The sequence below is a fragment of the Pseudophryne corroboree genome, chromosome 6, assembly GCF_028390025.1.
Source record: "Pseudophryne corroboree isolate aPseCor3 chromosome 6, aPseCor3.hap2, whole genome shotgun sequence".
Classification (NCBI taxonomy): Eukaryota; Metazoa; Chordata; class Amphibia; order Anura; family Myobatrachidae; genus Pseudophryne; species Pseudophryne corroboree.
The window spans coordinates 195,503,858-195,527,734 of NC_086449.1; the positions used below are offsets into that span (position 1 = coordinate 195,503,858).

At 45.3% G+C, this 23,877-nt stretch overlaps 1 protein-coding gene across 1 annotated transcript in view; it reads left to right on the forward strand.

Moving 5' to 3' along the window:
• The first annotated feature begins 208 nt into the window (after positions 1-208).
• LCTL (lactase like) overlaps positions 209-23,877 on the forward strand; it is a 52,659-nt gene continuing 28,990 nt past the window's right edge. Inside the window, exons 1-6 of the mRNA XM_063925570.1 lie at positions 209-284; positions 6,560-6,702; positions 7,168-7,328; positions 7,399-7,486; positions 8,404-8,513; positions 12,591-12,719. Of these exons, the coding sequence (XP_063781640.1) occupies positions 6,582-6,702; positions 7,168-7,328; positions 7,399-7,486; positions 8,404-8,513; positions 12,591-12,719 (609 nt within the window). The 5' untranslated portion in view covers positions 209-284; positions 6,560-6,581. The remainder of the gene's footprint in view (positions 285-6,559; positions 6,703-7,167; positions 7,329-7,398; positions 7,487-8,403; positions 8,514-12,590; positions 12,720-23,877) is intronic.

Consider the following 23,877-nt stretch of genomic DNA (forward strand, 5'->3'; position numbering starts at 1 on the left):
ACAATGTGTGGGTCAGTACAGCGGTATCAGATTTCCATGAACTTGTTGTTTGTTGGGCGATCTGTTATGTCACGGAACAGTATGACATGCGTGTTCCCCACCTCATCTATGAATAGAGTTCTTGGAAATTGTAACTAAAAAGATTTAAGATTCCTTCTGCCCATGATAATCCTGTACAGTTTACAATTCACTGACGTCTTTGTGTTTCAGGCTGTGTCCATTACCTGCAGGGGCTCAGGTGGAAAGACTTAAAGCCATAGCTGGAATCTATGGACGTCACTAGGGTAAGCAGAGCTCTGACATGCAGAGGGGGACAGGGCCAGTGAGCTGCTGGGCTGATGTACTCAATCACTGTGCACAAGAGACCGATTCTACAGTCCCCATAATGTCTTTGTTTACTGAATTTGATTAAAACATACTTTTATGCCTTTAAATACTCATATTCAATAAATGTTATTATGGGGAAGATGCATGAAAGTTGTTGAGTGATAAAACAGAGAGAAAGTACCAATCAGCTCCTGTCACAGTGATGCGGCCGGGCTGCTTTGGGGCATCAGATTGTAATACTCAATCTAGTACTTTTTTAGCACCTAATTTTTTTTTTTTTTTTTTAAACAATACAATACTTTTTAACACTTTAATTATTACTTCAACACTCTCAACACATAGCTGCTGCTTTTTACTACTGTAACACCCTTTAACACTTATGGGGAGGTTTATCAAGATTGTTATTAAATTGCAGTTAGCAAGTGATATTAATGACCAAACTCGCAATGTGATAACATGTATCGCATGAATGTATCAAAATTAGGGTGCCGGGACAGAGCTTGCGTTATAGCCGTCCTGGCAAATCCTTCTCCCGGGCTGAAATCTCAGTCAATTAGCACTTGCGCTAGACTGTCAGATACTGTGCATGCACCGCGTCAAAGAGCATCAGAGATCTTCTAACGTGACACCAATGACACATATGCCAGACGCTGTGCTAGACAAGCCAGGAAGTCCGAGGAAAGCAGGCACAGGGCAGGGGGCATTACGCTGAATGGGGCAGGGTTGCAGAGAGATGGCCCAGGGCAGTCGCTCACATGCCCTCCCCTTGCACTTTGTACCTGCCAGCTCCAGGCAGACCAGCGTCTCCCTCATCACATCTGCCCAGTAAATGTGTGCTGAAGCACAAGGGCAGAGGGTAGGGAATGGGAGCAGGGCAGGCAGCATGATTACACAGAAAACAATCAGCAGGCACTAAAGGGTTTTTAAAAAATTTTTTTGGTGCTGCACAGTATGTTTTGACCACAGAGGAGTCCTCTTGCTGCCAAGTTCACACAGATGGGAGGGAGGAAGGGGAGAAGGAGCTGTAGAGCGTCTTTCTCGCAAGTACAAAAAACAGCCTTCTCACAAATACAGTCAGAAGGGAGCCTGGGTAACGCTGATCTGAAGTGATGTTATTATTACTAGGCTCCCTTCCGTTTTTTTTTTTTTTTTACAATCAGAAGTTAATACATTTGAGCAGATCACATTTCCCATTACAATTATGGGAAATGCGATCTGCTTTCTAAAAAAACATGGGATAATTAGGGTTTGAAGAATTTAGCAAATTTTCCTCCAATTCCTCTCTAATACATTTAGGTGAAACTAAAATATTGTGAAAACAGTGTGAAACCCCCAGTTGTCACAAATTTTGAGTAAAAATGATGTTGATAAATCTGCCCCTTAAACCTCTCATTAGTGTGATGCCTTGGGGCAGATGGCATGTGCCAGCCTGGGGTTCCCGTGCCCTTGACTTGGACCTTGCGGTCACCTGGTCATGGTTGGTGGGCCCATATTTTTGGCCACAATTATGCTAAGCACATAAAATTTACTCTGTTATATTTTACTCTATGTTATATTGCAGAGTTTATTATAATTATTCTGATTAGCAGTGTTTAGTATTTGGAGTGTGCACCTGCATTTTCTATTTTTATTTTCTGAGTTGAACTACAAGCCTCAGCATGGAAGCACCTCTCATTATGCTTAGCATTAGGGTGTATAGTCCAAACCCACGCCCCCCTACAGCTTGTAAACTGACAGAAGCAGATTGGTTGGTACATTATCTCTCAAATGTTTGCTACATCTTCCTCTATCTAATTAAGCAAAGTACATATGGTACAAACTGCATCCAACATGCAGAAAATAAAGGAATTTATTGTGCAGTTAGTTAATATTAAGATATTACATAGATACATTTAAATCTTTAACACTTGCTTCTAGTCCTGGGCATATAGTTGGTAACTATAAAAAAAAAAAATGCCACTTCTAACTTTGAGTTTTTAGGGCGGTATTCAATTCATTTCACCCCCTTCTACACCCGTTCTGGTTCTGCTGATGGGCATGGTATAATCATTTAAGCGCACTACCCCTGGGGTAACGAGGGCGCACAACCCTTGACGCAGCTAAACCTTATTACTATGGTCTCGATGTACGCGATAATGGGGATCACTTTAGAAAGGAGATTGGGCATGATACAGCATTTGACTACCACCCTTAGTGTCTAATCCTTTTTATATTTATTGTAGGGAACATTTACAGTACAACCTAATTATTATTTTATTACCTTTATTTAAATTGCCAGAAGGGTTTCATAGTGCCATACATAGGGGTAGAACCTACAAGATTACATAGGTACAGGGTGGCCAAATTAGACAGTTAGAGAAAAGTTCAGTTAGCTGGGTACACACTGAGGCGATGTGTATCCAGGCAATGAGTCAGCCTGAAGGGCCAACATATCATTATCTGGGTACACAATAAGAGGTAATGAAGGTTGAAGTGAGATAAATTAGACTGTGTTGCTGATAGACTAAAAGGAGCAAGGCAGGAGATCAAGTAAGCCAGGAAGGATAAAGTTGCATTAATATAAGCAATGAAGGATAATGGTGTGAATGCGTTTTTGTGGCTTCCACGGTGAAAAGGTGGAAGTGCCAGGCTTGGGAGACGTATTGAATGCGGGGGTGAACAACGGTAGAGCTGAGGATGATACCTAGGCAGTGGACTTGGGGGGTCATTCTGACCCGCTCGCTGCGTTTTAACGCATCAGAGCGAACGGGTCCCTACTGCGCATGCGCCGTAGTGCGCCGGCGCATGCCAGATGGTCGAAGGCCGTAGCAGAGATGCGATCGCCTCTGCCTGATTGACAAGCAGAGGCGATCGCTAGGCGGGAGGGGGCGGAATGGCGGCACTTGCCCGCCGTTTTGTGGGTTTGGTCCGGCAAACGCAGGCGTGGCCGGACCGAGCGGGGGGCGGGCCGCAGCGGCTGCGTGACGTCACACGCAGACGCTGCGGGCCGGGGAGAGATGAGTAGCTCCTGGCCAGCACGCTAAAGCTGCGCTGGCCGGGAGCTTCTCTTGAAGTGCAAAGGCATCGCCGCTGTGCGATGCCTTTGCACTTCTGCGAGGTGGGGCCGGACTGACATGCGGTGCGGGCTAGCCCTGTGCTGGGGGTCACCCCACATGTCAGTGTGAATGATCGTAGCTGTGCTAAATTTAGCACAGCTATGATCAACTCGGAATGACCCCCTTGGGGCCTAATTCAGATCTGATCGTAGCAGCAAATTTGTTAGCTAATGGGCAAAACCATGTGCACTGCAGGGGAGGCAGATATAACATGTGCAGAGAGAGTTAGATTAGGGTGGGTTATTTCGTTTCTGTGCAGGGTAAATACTGGCTGCTTTATTTTTACACTGCAATTTAGATTTAAGTTTGCACACACCCCACCCAAATCTAACTCTCTCTGCACATGTTATATCTGTCCCCCCTGCAGTGCACAAATTTGCTGCTGCCATCAGATCTGAATTAGGCCCTTGGGGCGTTCAGTGTGTACGCACAGGAGCGTGCATTGCTAGCAACATCCTGTCGTCTGTACATGCAGCTCAATTTCGAAAATGTTGCTAACAACAAGAAGCAAATCGTGCAGTGTGCAGGCTGAAACACCACAAGTTTGTAGTGTCGAACAACTTACATATATCGCTGCGCTCACAACGCTGCGGGCTTGGTGGCTCACCACAGGTTCTAATCGCACTCTATGGGTGTCGTGGACACCCATGAGTGGGAATAGTCCCTGCTGGTCAGCATGCCAACCGTCGGGATAATGAGGGTTCGGGATGTAAGTGCCGGTATTGTGACCGCCGGTCTCTGAAAAGAGATGTTGTGGCGGATAAAATACATTTTGAAGTTTAAATAGGAAGCAAAATCAAGTGCAGAGAAGATTGTGGGGGGAGGGGGGTGAAGGATGGAAAGCGGTAGAGAAGTTTGGAGGATTGGGAGGAAATGAGGGGCATGAAGGACAGTGCAGCAGGAGAAAGTGCAACGTTGTAAGAAGAGATAATATATATTGAATGAATACAGGAATATCATTTTACAATTAGCATTTACAGTAGGGTTGTCTGGATGGTAAATGTACCTGTAGATGCATATGCCTGAATATACCTGGAAATGGTTTTCATTGTAGGCCTCTAAATATGAAACAATCGGCTCAATCTACTTTCCTCCATTCTCACAATAACAAAACACTGGCATGATCTTTCAGGCTCCCAGAACACTTTTTGTAGAGCGACAAGTGAAGATAAAAAGCAGATGGCAAACAACTTAATTCAGTTTCCTACAATAGGAAAGAATACAGCGCTATACAAAAGATGCTAAAAAATGATGAATTTAATGACTATAAAAACATTTAAAAACCTGAGCAATAAACGAGAGAAGATGATAAAGCTATCTCACTCAGTTGACCAAAGACCAGTTGTTGGACATACAATGTGCTCATTAAGGCAACTTCATTTGGGATGCAGTCAGTTTACCTCCAATCAAAATCCCGACGTTCAAAATCCCAACACCAATTGACCGATGGTAAAAATCCCGACATGGACAAAATACCGACATTTAAAATACCGACAAGGTCAAAATACCAACATGTAAAATGCCGACAGGTCAAAATACCGACATGAGTTTTTCATGATTTTTTTCATTGAAACCGACTTGTTCACACTTTACCATCCCAGTGGACCTGGAGGGGGAATATAATAGTGTGCCGAGCACAGCGAGGCACTGTGCCCGAAGCATGGCGAGTGCAGCGAGCCATGCGAGGGGACGCGGTACACTTTATATGGTGTCCATGTTGACTTATGTTGACATACACACAAAAAACGCATGTCGGTATTTTGACCTGTCGGCATTTTACATGTCGGTATTTTGACCTTGTCGGTATTTTAAATATCGGTATTTTGTCCATGTCGGGATTTTGACCTTGTCGGGATTTTGACCATCTGTCAATTGGTGTCGGGATTTTGATTGGAGGTATTTCATACCGATCCCCTTCATTTAAAGGCAATAAGTCCATGTAATGAACAGAACATAAAGTCTAAGCCAATATTCAGGACTAGTGTGGCACTTTACCCAACCAATGCAGGGATCCAAAATCGGAGGTCCTTGAAAAGTTGAAATGGGTTCACAGTCTGTGAGGATGACACTTAGTTGTCTTGCACACTGTGTTCCAATGGTGAGAATCCTAATAGATGGAATCCCATAAGGACCATGAGATGGTGATGGAGGATCCTGGTTCACTTTATGCAAATCGGATGGGTCGTCCTGAAATGAAGTCCAACAATGTGGGTGCCTTAGGAGGAGTCCAATGGTCTGGAGCAAAGTTCCCTAGGGAATATCCGATTTGCATAAAGTGAACCAGGATCCTCCATCACCATCTCATGGTCCTTATGGGATACTCGTTTCAGTGCCTGTAAATTATATACTTGTTATATAAACTCCATCTAATTCAGTTCCCTCTTTTCTATAACATACAGGTTGAGACTCACAAATCCAAAATCCAATTTTTTTTTTTTTTTTTTATGGGATAGTGACACTTTTGCTTTCTGATGGTTCAGTGTACACAATCTGTTTCATGCACAAAATGATTACAAATATTGTTTTATAACCTTCAGCCTATGTATATATGAAAAATACAGATGGAGCCTCCGTTATTCAGACTCTTTGTGTGACTAGGCGCGCGTGCCTGGGCGCACCTAGTCACTCTGAGCGTCTCCGTCTGGATGGGAGCGCGAGGCCGGACGGAGACGCTCCCCATTCACTTTAATGGAGAGAGTCTCCGTCCGCACGCCCGGACAGAGACGGTCTGAATGGGAAGCGGCTCGTGCACTCCCGGCGTGACTAGGCGGACGTATCGCCTAGTCACGCTGGGAGTGCACTTGTGCGTCTCAGCCTGGTAAGATAACGGAGGCTCGATCTGTATATGTATTTGTGTGTTTAGACTTGGGTTCTATTTGGTATTCAAATATTCCAAATACAGCAACATCTGAAATCCAAAATGATTCTGGTCCCAAGCAATTCAGAGATGGAATACTCAACCTGTGTTTATTAACTTAAAGTGAAAAAGTTTTCTTTAATATAAATAACTGCTTGATCCTGCATCGCATAACCTGTAATAGATAAAAAAAAAAAAAAAAAAACATATCACTTTCATCTGTTGTGAGGGCTCTATTGTAATAGGTATTGAATAATTCAGTAATAATTTTTTTTTATAGATTCTGTGACCTTTGCGGGAGAATGTTTCCAGTGTTCTGTGTAACCCAGCTATTGCTACTAGCAACGAGTAGCCGTGGAGAAGAGGAATTCCAGTGGACACAAAGTGAACGTGGATCATTTTATTATGGCACATTCCCGTCCAGTAAGTCTGCATTTGAACATTGAATGCCTGTATTACACAGGTTCTCAAACTCAGTCCTCAGGACCCCACACAGTGCATGCTTTGCAGATCACCTTGCAGAATCGCAAGTGAAATAATTAGCTCCACCTGTGGACTTTTTAAAATGTGCCAGTAAGTAATTAATACACCTGTGCATCTGCTGGGTTACCTGCAAAACATGCACTGTGTGGGGTCCTGAGGACCGAGTTTGAGAACCTGTGCTGTATTATACACATCGCTTACAATAAGGGACTTTGGGGGAGGTATAGCAAACCTCCTAAAGAGTAGAGAATAAGACAAGTGAAGAAGTTGGCTTTATCAACCAATAATATCCTAGCTAGCATTTCTAGAGTGTATTCTATAAATTGATAGGTAGCCGATTGGTTGCTAGTCACAACTTCTCCACTATGATGGTTTCATTCATGCCTTCCTCTCTCTTACCTACAGGTTTTACATGGGGTGTGGGCAGCTCTGCGTACCAAACAGAGGGTGCATGGGATAAGGATGGAAAGGGGCAAAGTATCTGGGATGTGTTCACACACAAGAATGGAAGAGTATTTATGAATCAGACTGCAGATTCCTCATGTGATGGCTATTACAAAGTCAAGGTTTGTAGACTGCTTATGTGCCAGATTCTACTGTTCTACATGCGTTACATAAATCTCTTACATGTTACAGGAGGACATAGATTTGCTGAAGCAGTTGAACGTTTCACATTATCGTCTTTCTATCTCTTGGCCTCGTTTAATTCCGACAGGTATTAAAGGTGAGAGCTCCAATTATGACATGCTAGAATATAATCATATACTGTAATGTATAAACTAGTCTAGTGATGCTATAAGTTGAAATTGGAGTTACTAGGTGCATACTATATATTATAGGAAATATTTCTCAAGCACCTGCATTATAATCCATATCTTCTACTATAGATGTATTGCAAACAACTGTAGAATTCTACTGAAGGATTACACTTGATCTTTAATTTAAAATTATCACCACACTACATTCATGCTCTGTGGGCAGCAAATGTAGTGCATCTGAACACCTGCAATTTCCCCAACCTGTGTGTGTATTAATACTTACCCTTGGTCCTGTAAGTGATCCTTATTGCACAATGGTAATGCTGCACTTAGGGGGTAATTCAGATCTGATCGGAGCAGCAACTTTGTTAGCTAACGGGCAAAACCATGTGCACTGCAGGGGGGAGGGGCAAATATAATATTTGCAGAGAGATTTGGGTGGGTTATATTGTTTCTGTGCAGGGTAAATACTGGCTGATTTATTGTTACACTGCAATTTAGATTTCAGTTTGAACACACCCCACCAAAATCTAACTCTCTCTGCACGTTATATCTGCCCCAACTGCAGTGAGCATTGTTTTGCCCATTAGCTAACAAATTTGCTGCTGAGATCAGATTTGAATTACCCCCTTAATTAGTGTGCCAGCACATAGCTCAGAAGCATCTAAATCCTGGGAATTGGATCACAGATTGAACATATACAGTAGCTGTAGCTATGGGAGATTCCCAATGATTCCAGAAAATTTCAATATATGAAAAGTGTGGAATAAGTTTGAATATATAATCACAAGTGATGCTATTAGGGATCGTCTTGTATCTTATCTACCCTGTTAGAAAATTCTCTCATTTAATTGTTATGAAGTTTTCTCCTTTGTCTCTGCAGCTGAAAACATTAATGAGAAAGGAATAAAATACTACAATGATTTAATTAATGTCCTGTTTGAAAATAAGATTTCCCCAGTAGTGACCTTATATCACTGGGACTTGCCACAGGTAGGTCTGCAGCTGCACCAAATACCCTGGTCATACAACTACAGTATGCTCTGCATCACACAGACAAATACTCAGCACTACTTAAGATGCTACACTGCTTATATGGAGTATTACTCCACACCACGTACCACACTGCTAGGGTGGAGTATTACTCCACACCACGTTCCACACTGCTAGGGTGGAATATAACTCCACACCATTTACCACACTGCTAGGGTGGAGTATTACTCCACACCACTTACCACACTGCTAGGGTGGAGTATTACTCCACACCACTTACCACACTGCTAGGATGGAGTATTACTCCACACCACGTAACAGACTGCTAGGATGAAGCATTAATCCGTACCACCTATGACCCTGCTGGGATGAAGTACTACCCCACAACACCTAATACACTGCTAGGCTGGAGTATTTCTCCACAACATGTAACACACATCTAGGCAGTAGTATCACTCCATCCAACCTACCACACATAATTTCCTTACAAATATTTCTCCTCTCTAAATCCACACAAATCTTACACTATTAACCCAACCACATCCACTATTCGTTGTATGTACATCCAGGCACAGTTGTACTCATCACCACCTACGGGATGTAGTTAATATCCCGGTGGTCAAAATACCGACGCCGGGATCCCGACCGCCAAGAATGCCGACAGCAGCGCCAGGGCTATTCCCACCGTGGGTGTCCACGACACGGCTTTCTAGCACTCGCCCCGCTGCCGGTATTCTGACGGACGGAATCCTGGTGTCGGTATATTGACCGCCGGGATTCCATCCCCAACCCCTGCCTACCACACTGCCAGGATGCATAGTTCATGAGGGATTGCCTGACTAATGTGTATGCTCTGTAGGTCATAGTTGTGTATCCGGTTTCCAGTTCCAGGCTGTTTTTAGAATCTGTCCATGAAATGTGTAAAACTATCAACAGTGGGATGTTGGTATTATCAACCTTACTTCACCAATTATTTCCTTTGTATATGTTGATGATACACAATTAAACAATATGATTAAACTATTACAGCATTAAAGAATAACTCCACCCATTGAATAGTGCAGGCCTGGCCAACCTGTGGCTCTCCAGATGTTGTGAAACTACATATCCCAGCATGCCTTGCCACAGTTTTAGCATTCCCTAATAGCAAAACTGTAACAATGCATGATGGGACTTGTAGTTTTACAACCGCTGGAGAGCCACAGGTTGGCCAGGCCTGGAATAGTGCAATGCAGTGGTTCTCAATTCCAGTCCTTTCGTATCCCCAGCAGGTCGTGTTTTATGAATATCTTTAGTTATGCACAGGTGGGTTAATCTATTGTGCTGGGTCACAAATTATCCCAGCTGCTTCCACAGACAAAAACCCTCAAAACGTGACCTATAATAAAAAAACAGATATTTATATAGCACTTTGCTTCTAATAGGACTCAAAGTGCTTTACAATTGTCTTTACAGCTCAAAATACAAAACCAGCTTAACAGTAGATATAAGTGAAATGCTGAGTAAATAGGTGAGTCTTTAGTCTATTTTTGAAGGATTCTAAAGTGGTGGTTTCACGAACTGTGTGAGGAAGAGAGTTCTATAACGTCGGAGCCACAAAGTTGAAAGCTCGGCCCCCAGATTAATTCTGGTAGATTCTAGGTACTGTGAGTAATCCTTCATCTACAGATCGTAGTAATCGAATGGGACACTAAGTATTCAGAAGCTGCTTCATGTACCTTGGGCCCTGGTCATGTAGGGCATTGAAAACAATTTGCCACTTCACAGGCAGCCAGTGAAGGGAGTAGAGGATGGGTGTTATGTGGCTGGAACGGGTCTGGTTGGTTAATAGTCTGGCAGCTGAATTATGTACCATCTGCAAGCGGTGCAATTCTTTTGCTGGGAGACCAAGGTAGAGGGGCAGTGCAGTACTCTAGGCATGATGATACAAATGCATGTATGACTTTAGGCAGGTCTTCTGAGGGAATTAAGTGCTTGTTCCTCAGGTGAAAGAATGAGGATTTGATTGTGGCGGACACCTAATGTCTAAGTGTAAGGGCACTATCCAGGATAAAACCAAGATTCCGTATACAGTAGGTTCAGTGTTTTGTAGTTCTGAACCCCCAAGTGTAAGTCCTGTCAGTTGGCTATGCTGCAGTCTTGTCCTGTGACCTATCGTCAGGACGTCTATTTTATCAGGGTTCAGTCTCTGCCAACTGGCACTCATCCACCCCTGGAGCTCAGCTAGGCAGCCATTTAGGGTTGTTATTGTGTTATCAGTACCTGGAACAAAGTACAGGTACAGTTGTGTATCATAGCAGTGGTAGGCCAGGCCATGACGTCTAATTATTTCACCCAGTGGTAGCTTGTATACTGCAAAACGTATAGGAGATAGTATAGAACCCTGTGTGTGGGACACCACAAGTCAATGGCACTAGTGATGATGAGTATACTCCAGACGAAACTCTGTGACCTGCCAGAGAGAAATGATTTGAACCAGCTAAGGACTGTGCCATGGTCCACGAAGTCAAATGCTGCAGATAGATTCAGAAGGATTAAGATTGAGCAGTCACCTCTGCCTCTTGCCATTAGTAGATCATGAAGCACATATACCAGGGCCTGTTTCTGGTAGTTGAGGTAAAGAACCACTATTCAATGCATTAAACAAGAACACTGAATGTTGCTTACTCAGGAGACCAGTTCATTCCTAATCCGAGTGATTTCCAGATGTCTCTGAGAGCCCAGTGACACTCTCCTTCAGGTATATTTACTAAAGTGCAAGTTTAGAGCAACCAATCAGATTCTAGCTATTATTTTCTCTAGAATGTGCTAGCTAAATAGAATCTGATTGGTTGCTATGGGCAACATCTCCATTTCTATAAACTCACACTTTAGTAAATCCACCCCTTTGTCTCCTCAAACAGCGTGTTATCGCACCAGTGCCCTTCATTTGTGATCTTCTCATTTGCAAAAATGGAGGAGGGGCTTTTACAGCTTTGCTGCTAATTTGAAACAGGCATTTTGTTTTAGTTGCAGTAATCCCTTAATACTAAAAACACCTTCCCGATATGTTAGAAAGCTGAAATGTAACATGGGTTTTCTTCAGCTGGGTAATAGGAAAACTATGTAATTTTAATAAACCTCCCCTAAGGGGATGAAAAGGGGGTTGACATAATGACATCACCGATGCATGGCTTGCACTGCGTGAACGATAACGCCCAACGACAATCGGATCAAAATTAGGATTGCACCTCCAGTGTGTAGAATTTTATTAACTACAAAAATGATCCTGACACTTTTTACGGTATCTGCTACAGGTGCTCCTCGGGTAACGCAAAGAACCATGGATTAACATTTATTTATTTATTAACAGTTTCTTATATAGCGCAGCATATTCCGTTGCGCTTTACAATTAGAACAACAGTAATAGAACAAAACTGGGTAAAAACAAACATATAGAGGTAGGAAGGCCCTGCTCGCAAGCTTACAATCTATAGGGAAATAGGCATAGATACACAAGGATTGATGCTACCTATTGCATAATGGTCCACCAGATTGCTAGGTTCTTAATGGGTTGTATGATGATACCCCACAAAGTTGTAACATTTACTTACATTAAGACGTCTCAAATTTACATCTCTATAGATTTACCAAATTTTTAACACTCATTTATATTTACAAACGTGAAAATCAGAAACTCCCGTGCAAAGATTATATTGAACTGAATGCTCTATCCAAACAGTGGTAATTTGTTAACCGGTCATATAGTCAGGAGTCAGTCAAAATGTATAATTAAATATTTTTAACTTCTTTACATGCACCTGGAATGTGACTTTTATAAAGTACTAACAAACAAAGGGGCAAATTTATTAAGCCTGGTGAAGTGATAAAGTGGAAGGTGATAACGCACCAGCCAGTCAGCTAGTAACTGTCATTTTTCAAACCGAACATGTAACATGGAAGTTAAGAGCTGATTGGCTGGTACGTTATCATCTTCCACTTTATCACTTCACCAGGCTTAATAAATTTGCACCTGAGTCTCCTTTAGTTGTGCAATCATTTTATGCTTTACCTCTAATGTTTTGCGTGATCTGACAGACCCTGCAGGATAAGTTCGGAGGCTGGCAGAACATCAGTATGGTTGCATACTTTAATGATTACGCCAACCTGTGCTTTGAGAGATTTGGAGACCGGGTGAAGTACTGGATCACATTCAGCAATCCCTGGGTGAGTGTGACCTACAGGAAATGACAATTCTGCCAGGGGCTGCAGCATATTGAAGTGTACTTGTTGTGCACACCACAGTACTGGCAGTAACGTGGTATGAGCTGAACGGGTGTTCATGAGAATTCAACCTTCCAATTCATTAGGAACTAGTGACATGAGTGATGCATATGGCCACAACATGCTGCCTATACTGTTTCATGAGACTAGAAACCATTACATTTTACACCTGTTTATATAACCACTCCTATTTCCTGTGTTGTGCAAAAAGTGTAATCTGCAGCAATACTGCTATGAAGATATGACGCAGATAAATAATATGGGCCTGTTCTGCCCGTTACATGAGGATTTCCTGTTAAGAGTAGCACTATCTTACAGATGCCTATGGGGAAGATGTGCAAAGCCTTGGAGGCAGATAAAGTACCAGGCAGTCAGCTCCTCGCTGCCATGTTACAGGTGATGTTGGAAAAAAGGAGATTTATGGTAAGACTTACCATTGTTAAATCTCTTTCTGCGAGGTATACTGGATTCCACAGGAAATAACATCGGGGTGTACAGTTGGATCTTGATCCGAGGCACCAACAGGCTAAAGCTTTGACTGTTCCCAGGATGCATTGCACCACCTCCTCTATATCTCCGCCTCCAGGCACTGGAGATCAGTTTTGTTAACCAGTCCAATGCAGGAGCAGGTAAAAGAGAAGGTAGATATCAGCCACATAGAACCACATTCTCACGACAGTAGAAGGTACCAGCGGCTAATGCCATACAAACCCAAAGAAGCTAAGTGCGTCAGGGAGGGCGCCCTGTGGAATTCAGTGTACCTCGCAGAAAGAGATTTAAAAATGGTAAGTCTTACCATAAATCTCCTTTTCTGCAGCGGGGTACACTGGTATTCACAGGGAATAACATCGGGGATGTCCTAAAGCAGTTCCTCATGGGAGGGGACGCACTGTATCGGGCACAAGAACCCGGCATCCAAAGGAAGCATCATGGGAGGCGGAAGTATCAAAGGCATAGAACCTGATGAACGTGTTCACTGAGGACCACGTAGCCGCCTTGCACAATTGTTCTAGGGACGCGCCACGGCGAGCCGCCCAAGAAGGTCCAACAGACCAAGTAGAATGGGCCTTGATAGCAGCAGGAGCTGGAAGTCCAGCCTGCGCATAAGCTTGTGTAATCACCATTCTAATCCATCTGGCCAAAGTATGCTTATTCGCAGGCCAGCCACTTTGTGAAAATCAAAAAGGACAAAGAGAGAATCAGACCTCCTAAGGGAGGCGGTTCTCTTCACATAGATACGGAGAGCCCGTACCACAGCCAAAGACCACTCTTTGGAGGACAAACCAAAAGAGATAAAGGCCAGAACCACAATCTCTTGGTTAAGGTGGAAAGACGACACCACCTTAGGTAGATAACCAGGGCGAGTTCTAAGAACCGCACGGTCACGGTGAAAAATCAGAAAGGGTGACAGACATGATAAGGCACCCAAGTCTGAAACCCGTCGAGCAGAGGCAATAGCCAGCAAAAATAAGACCTTAAGCGTAAGCCATTTAAGGTCCACAGACTCAAGAGGCTCAAATGGAGACTCTTGTAGGGCATTCAGAACAACAGACAAATCCCATGGAGCCACAGGAGGGACAAAGGGAGGTTGAATCCGTAAAACACCCTGAGTGAAAGTGTGAACGTCAGGAAGAGACGCAATCTTTCTCTGAAACCACACCGACAAGGCAGATATATGAACCTTGAGGGAGGACAGACGAAGGCCCAAGTCCAGGCCCTTTTGCAGAAAAGCCAAAAGTTTGTCAGTACTGAACTTGTATACATCGTAATTCTTAGGGGATCCGGTCTGAAGATTGACAGTGCCTAGGTCGACACGCTATAGGTCGACAGGTCAAAAGGTCGACATGCGTTTTTAAAAAAAAAAAAACTTTTTTTAACTTTTTCATACTTAACGGTCCACGTGGACTACGATAGGAACTGTAATCTGCTCGAAGCATGGCGAGCGAAGCGAGCCATGCGAGGGGACACGGTGCACAAAAAAACATGAAAAACTCATGTTGACCTTTTGACCTAGAAACCTGGTCGACCTTCAAACCCTGTCGACCTAGTGACTGTCGACCTATAATGGTTGACCTAAACATTGTCGACCTAGACACTGTAGATCTAATGATCCACACCCAATTCTTAAACGCGCACACCAGGTGAAGTAAGAATTCCAGACCCTATAATAAAACTGAGACGAAGCTGGTTTACGGGCCTTCAACATAGTTTGAATGACCGCCTCAGAAAATCCTTTGGCCCTCAGGAGTGACGCTTCAAGAGCCACACCGTCAAAGCCAGTAGGGCCAGATCCTGGTAGACACAAGGGCCCTGAATGAGGAGGTCTGGGCATTGCGGAAGCAGTAGAGGATGCTCTATTGAGAGACCCTGCAGGTCTGAGAACCAATGCCGTCTGGGCCACGCTGTAGCGATTAGTAGTATTCCTCCTCCTTGCTTGAACTTCCTGGGCAGGAGTGACACCGGAGGGAACACGTATGGCAGCCGAAAGTTCCGAAAACCTCCTGTGGAGTGCGACTGCAAATGCAGAACACAAACAGAGGATTTAAGTGGTATATGGTGACTGAAATACACAGAGAAAAATACATCAACAGTATATCCTGTGAAACACTAATATACAGTGGGGCAAAAAAGTATTTGGCCAGCCACCGACTGTGCAAGTTGACCCACTTAAAAGGATGAGAGAGGCCTGTAATTTCCATCATAGGTACACTTCAACTGTGAGAGACAGAATCTGAAAACAAAACAAAAAAAAACAAAACAGGAAATCACATTGTATGATTTTTAAACAATTTACTTGTATATTCTTGTGGAAAATAAATATTTGGACACCTACCAAGCAGCAAGATTTCTGGCTCTCACAGACCTGTTACTTCTTCTTTAAGAAGCTCTTCTATCCTCCACTCGTTACCTGTATTAATGGCACCTGTTTGAACTGGTTATCTGTATAAAAGACACCTGTCCACACCCTCAAACAGTCAGACTGCTACCTCTCCACCATGGACAAGACCAGAGAGCTGTCTAAGGACACTAGGGACAAAATTGTAGAGCTGCACAAGGCTGGGATGAGCTACTCGACAATAGGCAAGCAGTTTGGTGAGAAGAAAACAACTGTTGGCGCAATTATAAAAAAATGGAAGAAATACAAGATCACTGACAATCTCCCTCGACCTGGGGCTCCATGGAAGATCTCGCCTCGTGGGGTATCAATGATCTTGAGAACGGTGAGGAATAGCCCAGAACTACGTGGGGGGACCTGGTTAATGACCTCAAGAGAGCTGGGACCACAGTCACAAAGGTTACCATTAGTAACACTACGTCGTCATGGATTGAACTCCTGCAGTGCCCGAATGGTCCCCCTGCTTAAGCCAGCACATGTCCAGGCCCATCTAAAGTTTGCCAGTGACCATCTGGATGATCCAGCGGAGGACTGGGAGAATGTAATGTGGTCAGATGCGAGCAAAACTGAACTTTTTGGTATAAACTCCACTCGCCGTGTTTGGAGGGAGAAGAATGATGAATGGCATCCCAAGAACACCATACCCACTGTGAAGCATGGGGGTGGAAACATCATGCTTTGGGGCTGCTTTTCTGCAAAGGGGACAGGACGATTGATCCGTATTAAGGAGAGGATGAATGCGGCCATGTATCGTGAGATTTTGGGCAAAAACATCCTTCCCTCAGTAAGAGCATTGAAGATGGAATGTGTCTGGGTCTTCCAGCATGACAATAAACCCAAACACGCCGCCCGGGCAACTAAGGAGTGGCTCCGTAAGAAGCATTTCAAGTCCTGGAGTGTCCTAGCCAGTCTCCAGACCTCAACCCAATAGAAAATCTGTGGAGTGAGTTGAAAGTCTGTGTTGACCGGCGACAGCCCCAAAACATGACAGATCTAGAGAAGATCTGCATGGAAGAGTGGGCCAAAATACCTGCTACAGTGTGTGCAGACCTGGTCAAGAACTAAAGGAAACGTTTAACCTCTGTAATTGCCAACCAAGGTTATACTACAAAGTATTGAGTTAAACTTTTTGATTGTCCAAATATTTATTTTCCGTAAGAATATACAAATAAATTGTTTAAAAATCATACAATGTGATTTCCTAGTTTTTTTTTCCAGATTCTGGGGGATATCCAATTAGTCCCGGTAATTTACCGGGGCTAATAGTCCCGCAGGGGGCTATCTAATTAGCCCCGATAAGCCGGCGCGTGCCGCTGCTCATCAGGGATTTTGTTTCACCTGCCTCCGGCAGGCGAAGCAGAATCCCTGGAAACAGCCCCGTTTTCGTCCGAAAACGGGGCTGTTTCACACGAAAACACACAGGTTTCACTGAACCTGTGTGTTTTCGGGAGAAAGGTTTTTTTTGTTTTTTTTTACAGGAGATCCATCTGGATAGCCTGTAAAAAAAAAAAAAAAAAAATCGGTGAAACATCAGAAAAGAGTCGGAAAAACGTCCAAAAACGTCCGTTTTTCGGACCTGATGTTTTAACAGGAATAATTGGATATCCCCATTTGTCTCTCACAGTTGAAGTGTACCTATGATGGAAATTACAGACCTCTCTCATCTTTTTAAGTGAGTTAACTTTCACAATCGGTGGCTGTCCAATTACCTTTTTGCCCCACTATATATGTGTGTGTGTGTGTGTGTGTGTGTGTGTGTGTGTGTGTGTGTGTGTGTGTGTGTATATATATATATATATATATATATATATACACATATACACACATGTATATATTAGTGACGTGCAGTGGGGTGAGGCAGACCCTTTCCTGTCATTATATATATATATATATATATATGATAGATAGGACCCAGACGCACTTAACCCCCTCAGAGTACAGAATAATAAGAATTTACTCACCGGTAATTCTATTTCTCGTAGTCCGTAGTGGATGCTGGGGACTCCGTAAGGACCATGGGGAATAGACGGGCTCCGCAGGAGACTGGGCACTCTATAGAAAGATTTAGGACTATCTGGTGTGCACTGGCTCCTCCCCCTATGACCCTCCTCCAAGCCTCAGTTAGGAACTGTGCCCGGAAGAGCTGACACAATAAGGAAGGATTTTTGAATCCCGGGTAAGACTCATACCAGCCACACCAATCACACCATATAACACGTGATAGGAACCCCGGTTAACAGTATGATAACAAATGGAGCCTCTGAAGAGATGGCTCACAACAAAACCCGATTTTTGTAACAATAACTGTGTACAGGTATTGCAGACAATCCGCACTTGGGATGGGCGCCCAGCATCCACTACGGACTACGAGAAATAGAATTACCGGTGAGTAAATTCTTATTTTCTCTGACGTCCTAGTGGATGCTGGGGACTCCGTAAGGACCATGGGGATTATACCAAAGCTCCCAAACGGGCGGGAGAGTGCGGATGACTCTGCAGCACCGAATGAGAGAATTCCAGGTCCTCCTCAGCCAGGGTATCAAATTTGTAGAATTTTGCAAACGTGTTTGCCCCCGACCAAGTAGCTGCTCGGCAAAGTTGTAAAGCCGAGACCCCTCGGGCAGCCGCCCAAGATGAGCCCACCTTCCGTGTGGAATGGGCTTTTACAGATTTAGGCTGCGGTAAGCCTACCGCAGAATGCGCCAGCTGAATAGTGCTACAAATCCAGCGCGCAATAGACTGCTTAGAAGCAGGAGCACCCAGCTTGGTGGGTGCATACAGGATAAACAGCGAGTCAGTCTTTCTGACTCCAGCTGTCCTGGAAATATAAATTTTTAGGGCCCTGACTACGTCCAACAACTTGGAATCCTCCAAGTCCCTAGTAGCCTCAGGCACCACAATAGGTTGGTTCAAGTGAAAAGCTGAGACCACCTTAGGGAGAAACTGAGGACGAGTCCTCAATTCTGCCCTATCCATATGGAAAATCAGATAAGGGCTTTTACAAGACAAAGCCACCAATTCTGAAACCCGCCTGGCCGACGCCAGGGCCAACAGCATGACCACTTTCCACGTGAGATATTTTAAATCCACAGTCTTAAGTGGTTCGAACCAATGTGATTTCAGAAATGCCAAAACCACATTGAGATCCCAAGGTGCCACTGGGGGCACAAAAGGAGGCTGAATATGCAGTACTCCTTTGACAAAAGTCTGAACTTCAGGCAGTGAAGCCAGTTCTTTCTGGAAGAAAATCGACAGAGCCGAAATCTGGACCTTTATGGACCCCAATTTGAGGCCCAACGTCACCCCTGCTTGCAGGAAGTGCAGGAATCGACCCAGTTGAAATTCCTCCGTCGGGGCCTTCATGGCCTCACACCAAGCAACATATTTTCGCCAAATGCGGTGATCATGTCTTGCGGTGACATCCTTCCTGGCTTTGATCAGGGTAGGGATGACTTCCTCCGGAATACCCTTTTCCTTCAGGATCCGGTGTTCAACCGCCATGCCGTCAAACGCAGCCGCGGTAAGTCTTGGAACAGACAGGGTCCCTGCTGCAGCAGGTCTTGTCTGAGCGGCAGAGGCCAAGGGTCCTCTGTAAGCATCTCTTGAAGTTCCGGGTACCAAGCTCTTCTTGGCCAATCCGGAACCACGAGTATGGTTTTCACTCCTCGCCTTCTTATTATTCTCAGTACCTTGGGTATGAGAGGTAGAGGAGGAAACACATAAACCGACTGGTACACCCATGGTGTCACTAGAGCGTCCACCGCTATCGCCTGAGGGTCTCTTGACCGGGCGCAATATCTTTTCAACTTCTTGTTGAGGCGGGACGCCATCATGTCTACCTGTGGTTTTTCCCACCGGTTGACCAGCATTTGGAAGACTTCTGGATGAAGTCCCCATTCTCCCGGGTGGAGGTCGTGCCTGCTGAGGAAGTCTGCTTCCCAGTTGTCCACTCCTGGAATGAACACTGCCGTCAGTGCTAACACATGATTCTCTGCCCATCTGAGAATCCTTGTGGCTTCTGCCATCGCCATCCTGCTTCTTGTGCCGCCCTGTCTGTTTACATGGGCGACCGCCGTGATGTTGTCTGACTGGATCAGCACCGGCTGGTTTTGAAGCAGGGGTCTTGCCTGGCTTAGGGCATTGTAAATGGCCCTTAGCTCCAGGATATTTATGTGAAGAGAAATCTCCTGATTTGACCACAGTCCTTGGAAATTTCTTCCCTTTGTGACTGCCCCCCAGCCCCGAAGGCTGGCATCCGTGGTCACCAGGACCCAGTCCTGTATTCCGAATCTGCGGCCCTCTAGTAGATGAGCCCTCTGCAGCCACCACAGCAGCGACACCCTGGTTCTGGCCGATAGGGTTATCCGCTGTTGCATCTGGAGATGGGACCTGGACCATTTGTCCAACAGGTCCCACTGGAACGTCCTTGCGTGGAACCTTCCGAATGGAATTGCTTCGTACGAAGCTACCATTTTTCCCAGGACTCGTGTGCATTAATGTACCGACACTTTTCCTGGTTTTAGGATGTCTCTGACCAGAGATGACAATTCCTCGGCTTTTTCCAATGGAAGAAACACTATTTTCTGGTCTGTGTCCAGAATCATTCCCAGGAACAGAAGACGTGTCGTCGGGACCAGCTGTGACTTTGGAATATTGAGAATCCAGCCGTGCTGTTGTAGCACTTCCTGAGAAAGTGCCACCCCCACTATCAACTGTTCTTTGGACCTCGCCTTTATCAGGAGATCGTCCAAGTACGGGATAATTAAAACTCCCTTCTTGCGAAGGAGTATCATCATTTCGGCCATTACCTTGGTAAAGACCCTCGGTGCCTTGGATAACCCAAACGGCAGCGTCTGGAACTGATAGTGACAGTCCTGTACCACAAATCTGAGGTACTCCTGGTGCGGAGGGTAAATGGGGACATGCAGGTACGCATCCTTGATGTCCAGGGATACCATGTAATCCCCCTCCTCCAGGCTCGCAATAACCGCCCTGAGCGATTCCATCTTGAACTTGAACCTTTTGATATAAGTGTTCAAGGCTTTTAAATTTAAGATGGGTCTCACCGAACCGTCCGGTTTCGGTACCACAAACATTGTGGAGTAGTAACCCTTTCCTTGCTGAAGGAGGGGTACCTTGACAATCACTTTCTGTGAATACAGTTTTTGAATAGCCACCAACACTGCCTCCCTGGCAGAGGGAGTTGCCGGCAAGGCAGATTTTAGGAAACGGCGGGGGGGGGGGGGGGGGGGGGAGGGGAAGACGTCTCGAATTCCAGCCTGTACCCCTGAGATACTACTTGAAGGACCCAGGGATCCACTTGTGAGAGAGCCCACTGTGTGCTGAAAAACCTGAGACGTGCCCCCACCGTTCCCGATTCCGCCTGAGCAGCCCCAGCGTCATGCTGTGGACTTACCGGACGCAGGGGAGGACTTCTGCTCCTGGGAACTAGCTGTGTGCTGCAGCTTTTTCCCCCTTCCTCTGCCCCTCGGCAGAAAGGATGAGCCTCTAGCCCGCTTAGTTTTCTGGGGCCGAAAGGACTGTACCTGATAATACGGTGCTTTCTTTTGCTGTGGGGTAGCCTGTGGCAAAAAAGTCGATTTCCCAGCAGTAGCTGTGGAAACGAGGTCTGAAAGACCTTCCCCAAAAAGTTCCACCCCTTTATAGGGTAAAACTTCCATGTGCCGCTTGGAGTCGGCATCACCTGACCATTGCCTAGTCCATAACCCCCGTCTGGCGGCAATGGACATAGCGCTTATTTTTGATGCCAGCCGGCAAATATCCCTCTGTGCATCACGCATGTATAAGACCGCGTCTTTTATATGGTCAATCGTTAGCAAAATATTGTCCCTATCCATGGTATCAATGTTTTCCGACAGGGAGTCTGACCACGCAGCTGCAGCACTGCACATCCAAGCTGATGCAATAGCGGGTCTCAATATAATGCCAGTGTGAGTGTATATAGCTTTTAGGGTACTTTCCTGCTTTCTATCAGCAGGTTCTTTTAGGGCGGCCGTATCCGGAGACGGTAGTGCCACCTTCTTTGATAAGCGTGTCAGCGCTTTATCTACCCTAGGGGGTGTTTCCCAGCGTGACCTATCCTCTGGCGGTAAAGGGTACGCAGCCATTAACCGTTTAGAAATGATCAATTTCTTATCTGGGGAAGTCCACGCTTCCTCACACACCTCATTTAATTCGTCAGATGCAGGAAAAACTACTGGTAGTTTTTTCTCACCAAACATAATACCCTTTTTTGTGGTACCTGGGGTATCATCAGAAATGTGTAATACATTTTTCATAGCCTCAATCATATAACGGGTGGATCTATTGGAGGGTACGCACGTCTCATCATCGTCGACACTGGAGTCGGTATCCGTGTCGACATCTGTATCTGTCATCTGAGGTAGCGGGCGTTTTATAGCCCCTGATGACATTTGAGACGCTTGGACAGGCACAAGCTGAGTAGCCGGCTGTCCTATGTCGTCAAACCTTTTATGTAAGGAGCTGACACTGTCACGTAATTCCTTCCATAAGTCCATCCACACTGGTGTCGACCCCGCAGGGGGTGACATCACATTCACAGGCATTTGCTCCACCTCCACATCATTATCCTCATCATACATGTCGACACAGCAGTACCGACACACAGCAGACACACAGGGAATGCTCTTACAGAGGACAGGACCCCACAAAGCCCTTTGGGGAGACAGAGGGAGAGTATGCCAGCACACACCAGGGCGCTATATAACACAGGGATATCACTATACAGAGTGTTTTCCCCTATAGCTGCCTATAATATATATATATACTGCGCCTAAATTGTGCCCCCCTCTCTTTTTTACCCTTTCTGTAGTGCAGGACTGCAGGGGAGAGCCAGGGAGCTTCCTTCCAGCGGAGCTGTGAGGGAAAAATGGCGCCAGTGTGCTGAGGGAGTTGGCTCCGCCCCTTTTTCGGCGGGCTTTCTCCCGCTATTTTATCGTTTCTGGCAGGGGTTAATATACACCTATATAGCCTCTGGGGCTATATATGGTGTTAGTTTTGCCAGCCAAGGTGTTACTATTGCTGCTCAGGGCGCCCCCCCCCAGCGCCCTGCACCCATCAGTGACTGCAGTGTGTGGTGTGCATGAGGAGCAATGGCGCACAGCTGCAGTGCTGTGCGCTACCTTGGAGAAGACAGAAGTCTTCAGCCGCCGATTTTCCGGACCACCTTTTTGTTTCTGGCTCTGTAAGGGGGACGGCGGCGCGGCTCCGGGAACGGACGACGAGGTCGGGTCCTGTGTTCGATCCCTCTGGAGCTAATGGTGTCCAGTAGCCTAAGAAGCCCAAGCTACCACCACTTAGGTAGGTTCGCTTCTTCTCCCCTTAGTCCCTCGTTGCAGTGAGCCTGTTGCCAGCAGGTCTCACTGAAAATAAAAAACCTAAACTATACTTTCTTCTAGGAGCTCAGGAGAGCCCCTAGTGTGCATCCAGCTCAGCCGGGCACAGAAATCTAACTGAGGCTTGGAGGAGGGTCATAGGGGGAGGAGCCAGTGCACACCAGATAGTCCTAAATCTTTCTATAGAGTGCCCAGTCTCCTGCGGAGCCCGTCTATTCCCCATGGTCCTTACGGAGTCCCCAGCATTCACTAGGACGTCAGAGAAATAATGATAGCAATATGTGATAAACGGAATGGAAACCACACAGCAGCTATAGGCACACAGTCACATGTACAATGCAGAAATTATTACGCACAACAATAAGACTGCATTGGACTAGTAATACTACATATAACTATGTATGTATACAGATATAACAATGCACAGTAAACACTGGATGTATATCACAGAATACTTGTACTAAATATTCCTGTAGTTATGCACTTGTTCTTAACTAACACTGTCTAAACGACATGTAGAATACTTAAGTGTCCTGTAAATGCAAAGCGCTGATGAGGCACGTGGCATTACAGAGGAGACAGTGCCCAGCAGTCCCAGAATCAGCTCAGCTCTGTGTAATGGCGCCCAAACGCTGACAGGGAGTGAGAGAGATGCAGCTCCAGGGCGGGAACATCTGCTGTAGATGGCGCCTAGGGGATGGACTACAGGTCAGAGCCTTATCCCCTCTGCTGGACTTCACCACCGGGTACTATGGAGCCTGTAATAAATGGATTTTAATAAATCCGACCTGTGCTCCTTGCCCTGGTGGATATAGTGGGGTCCCTGCAC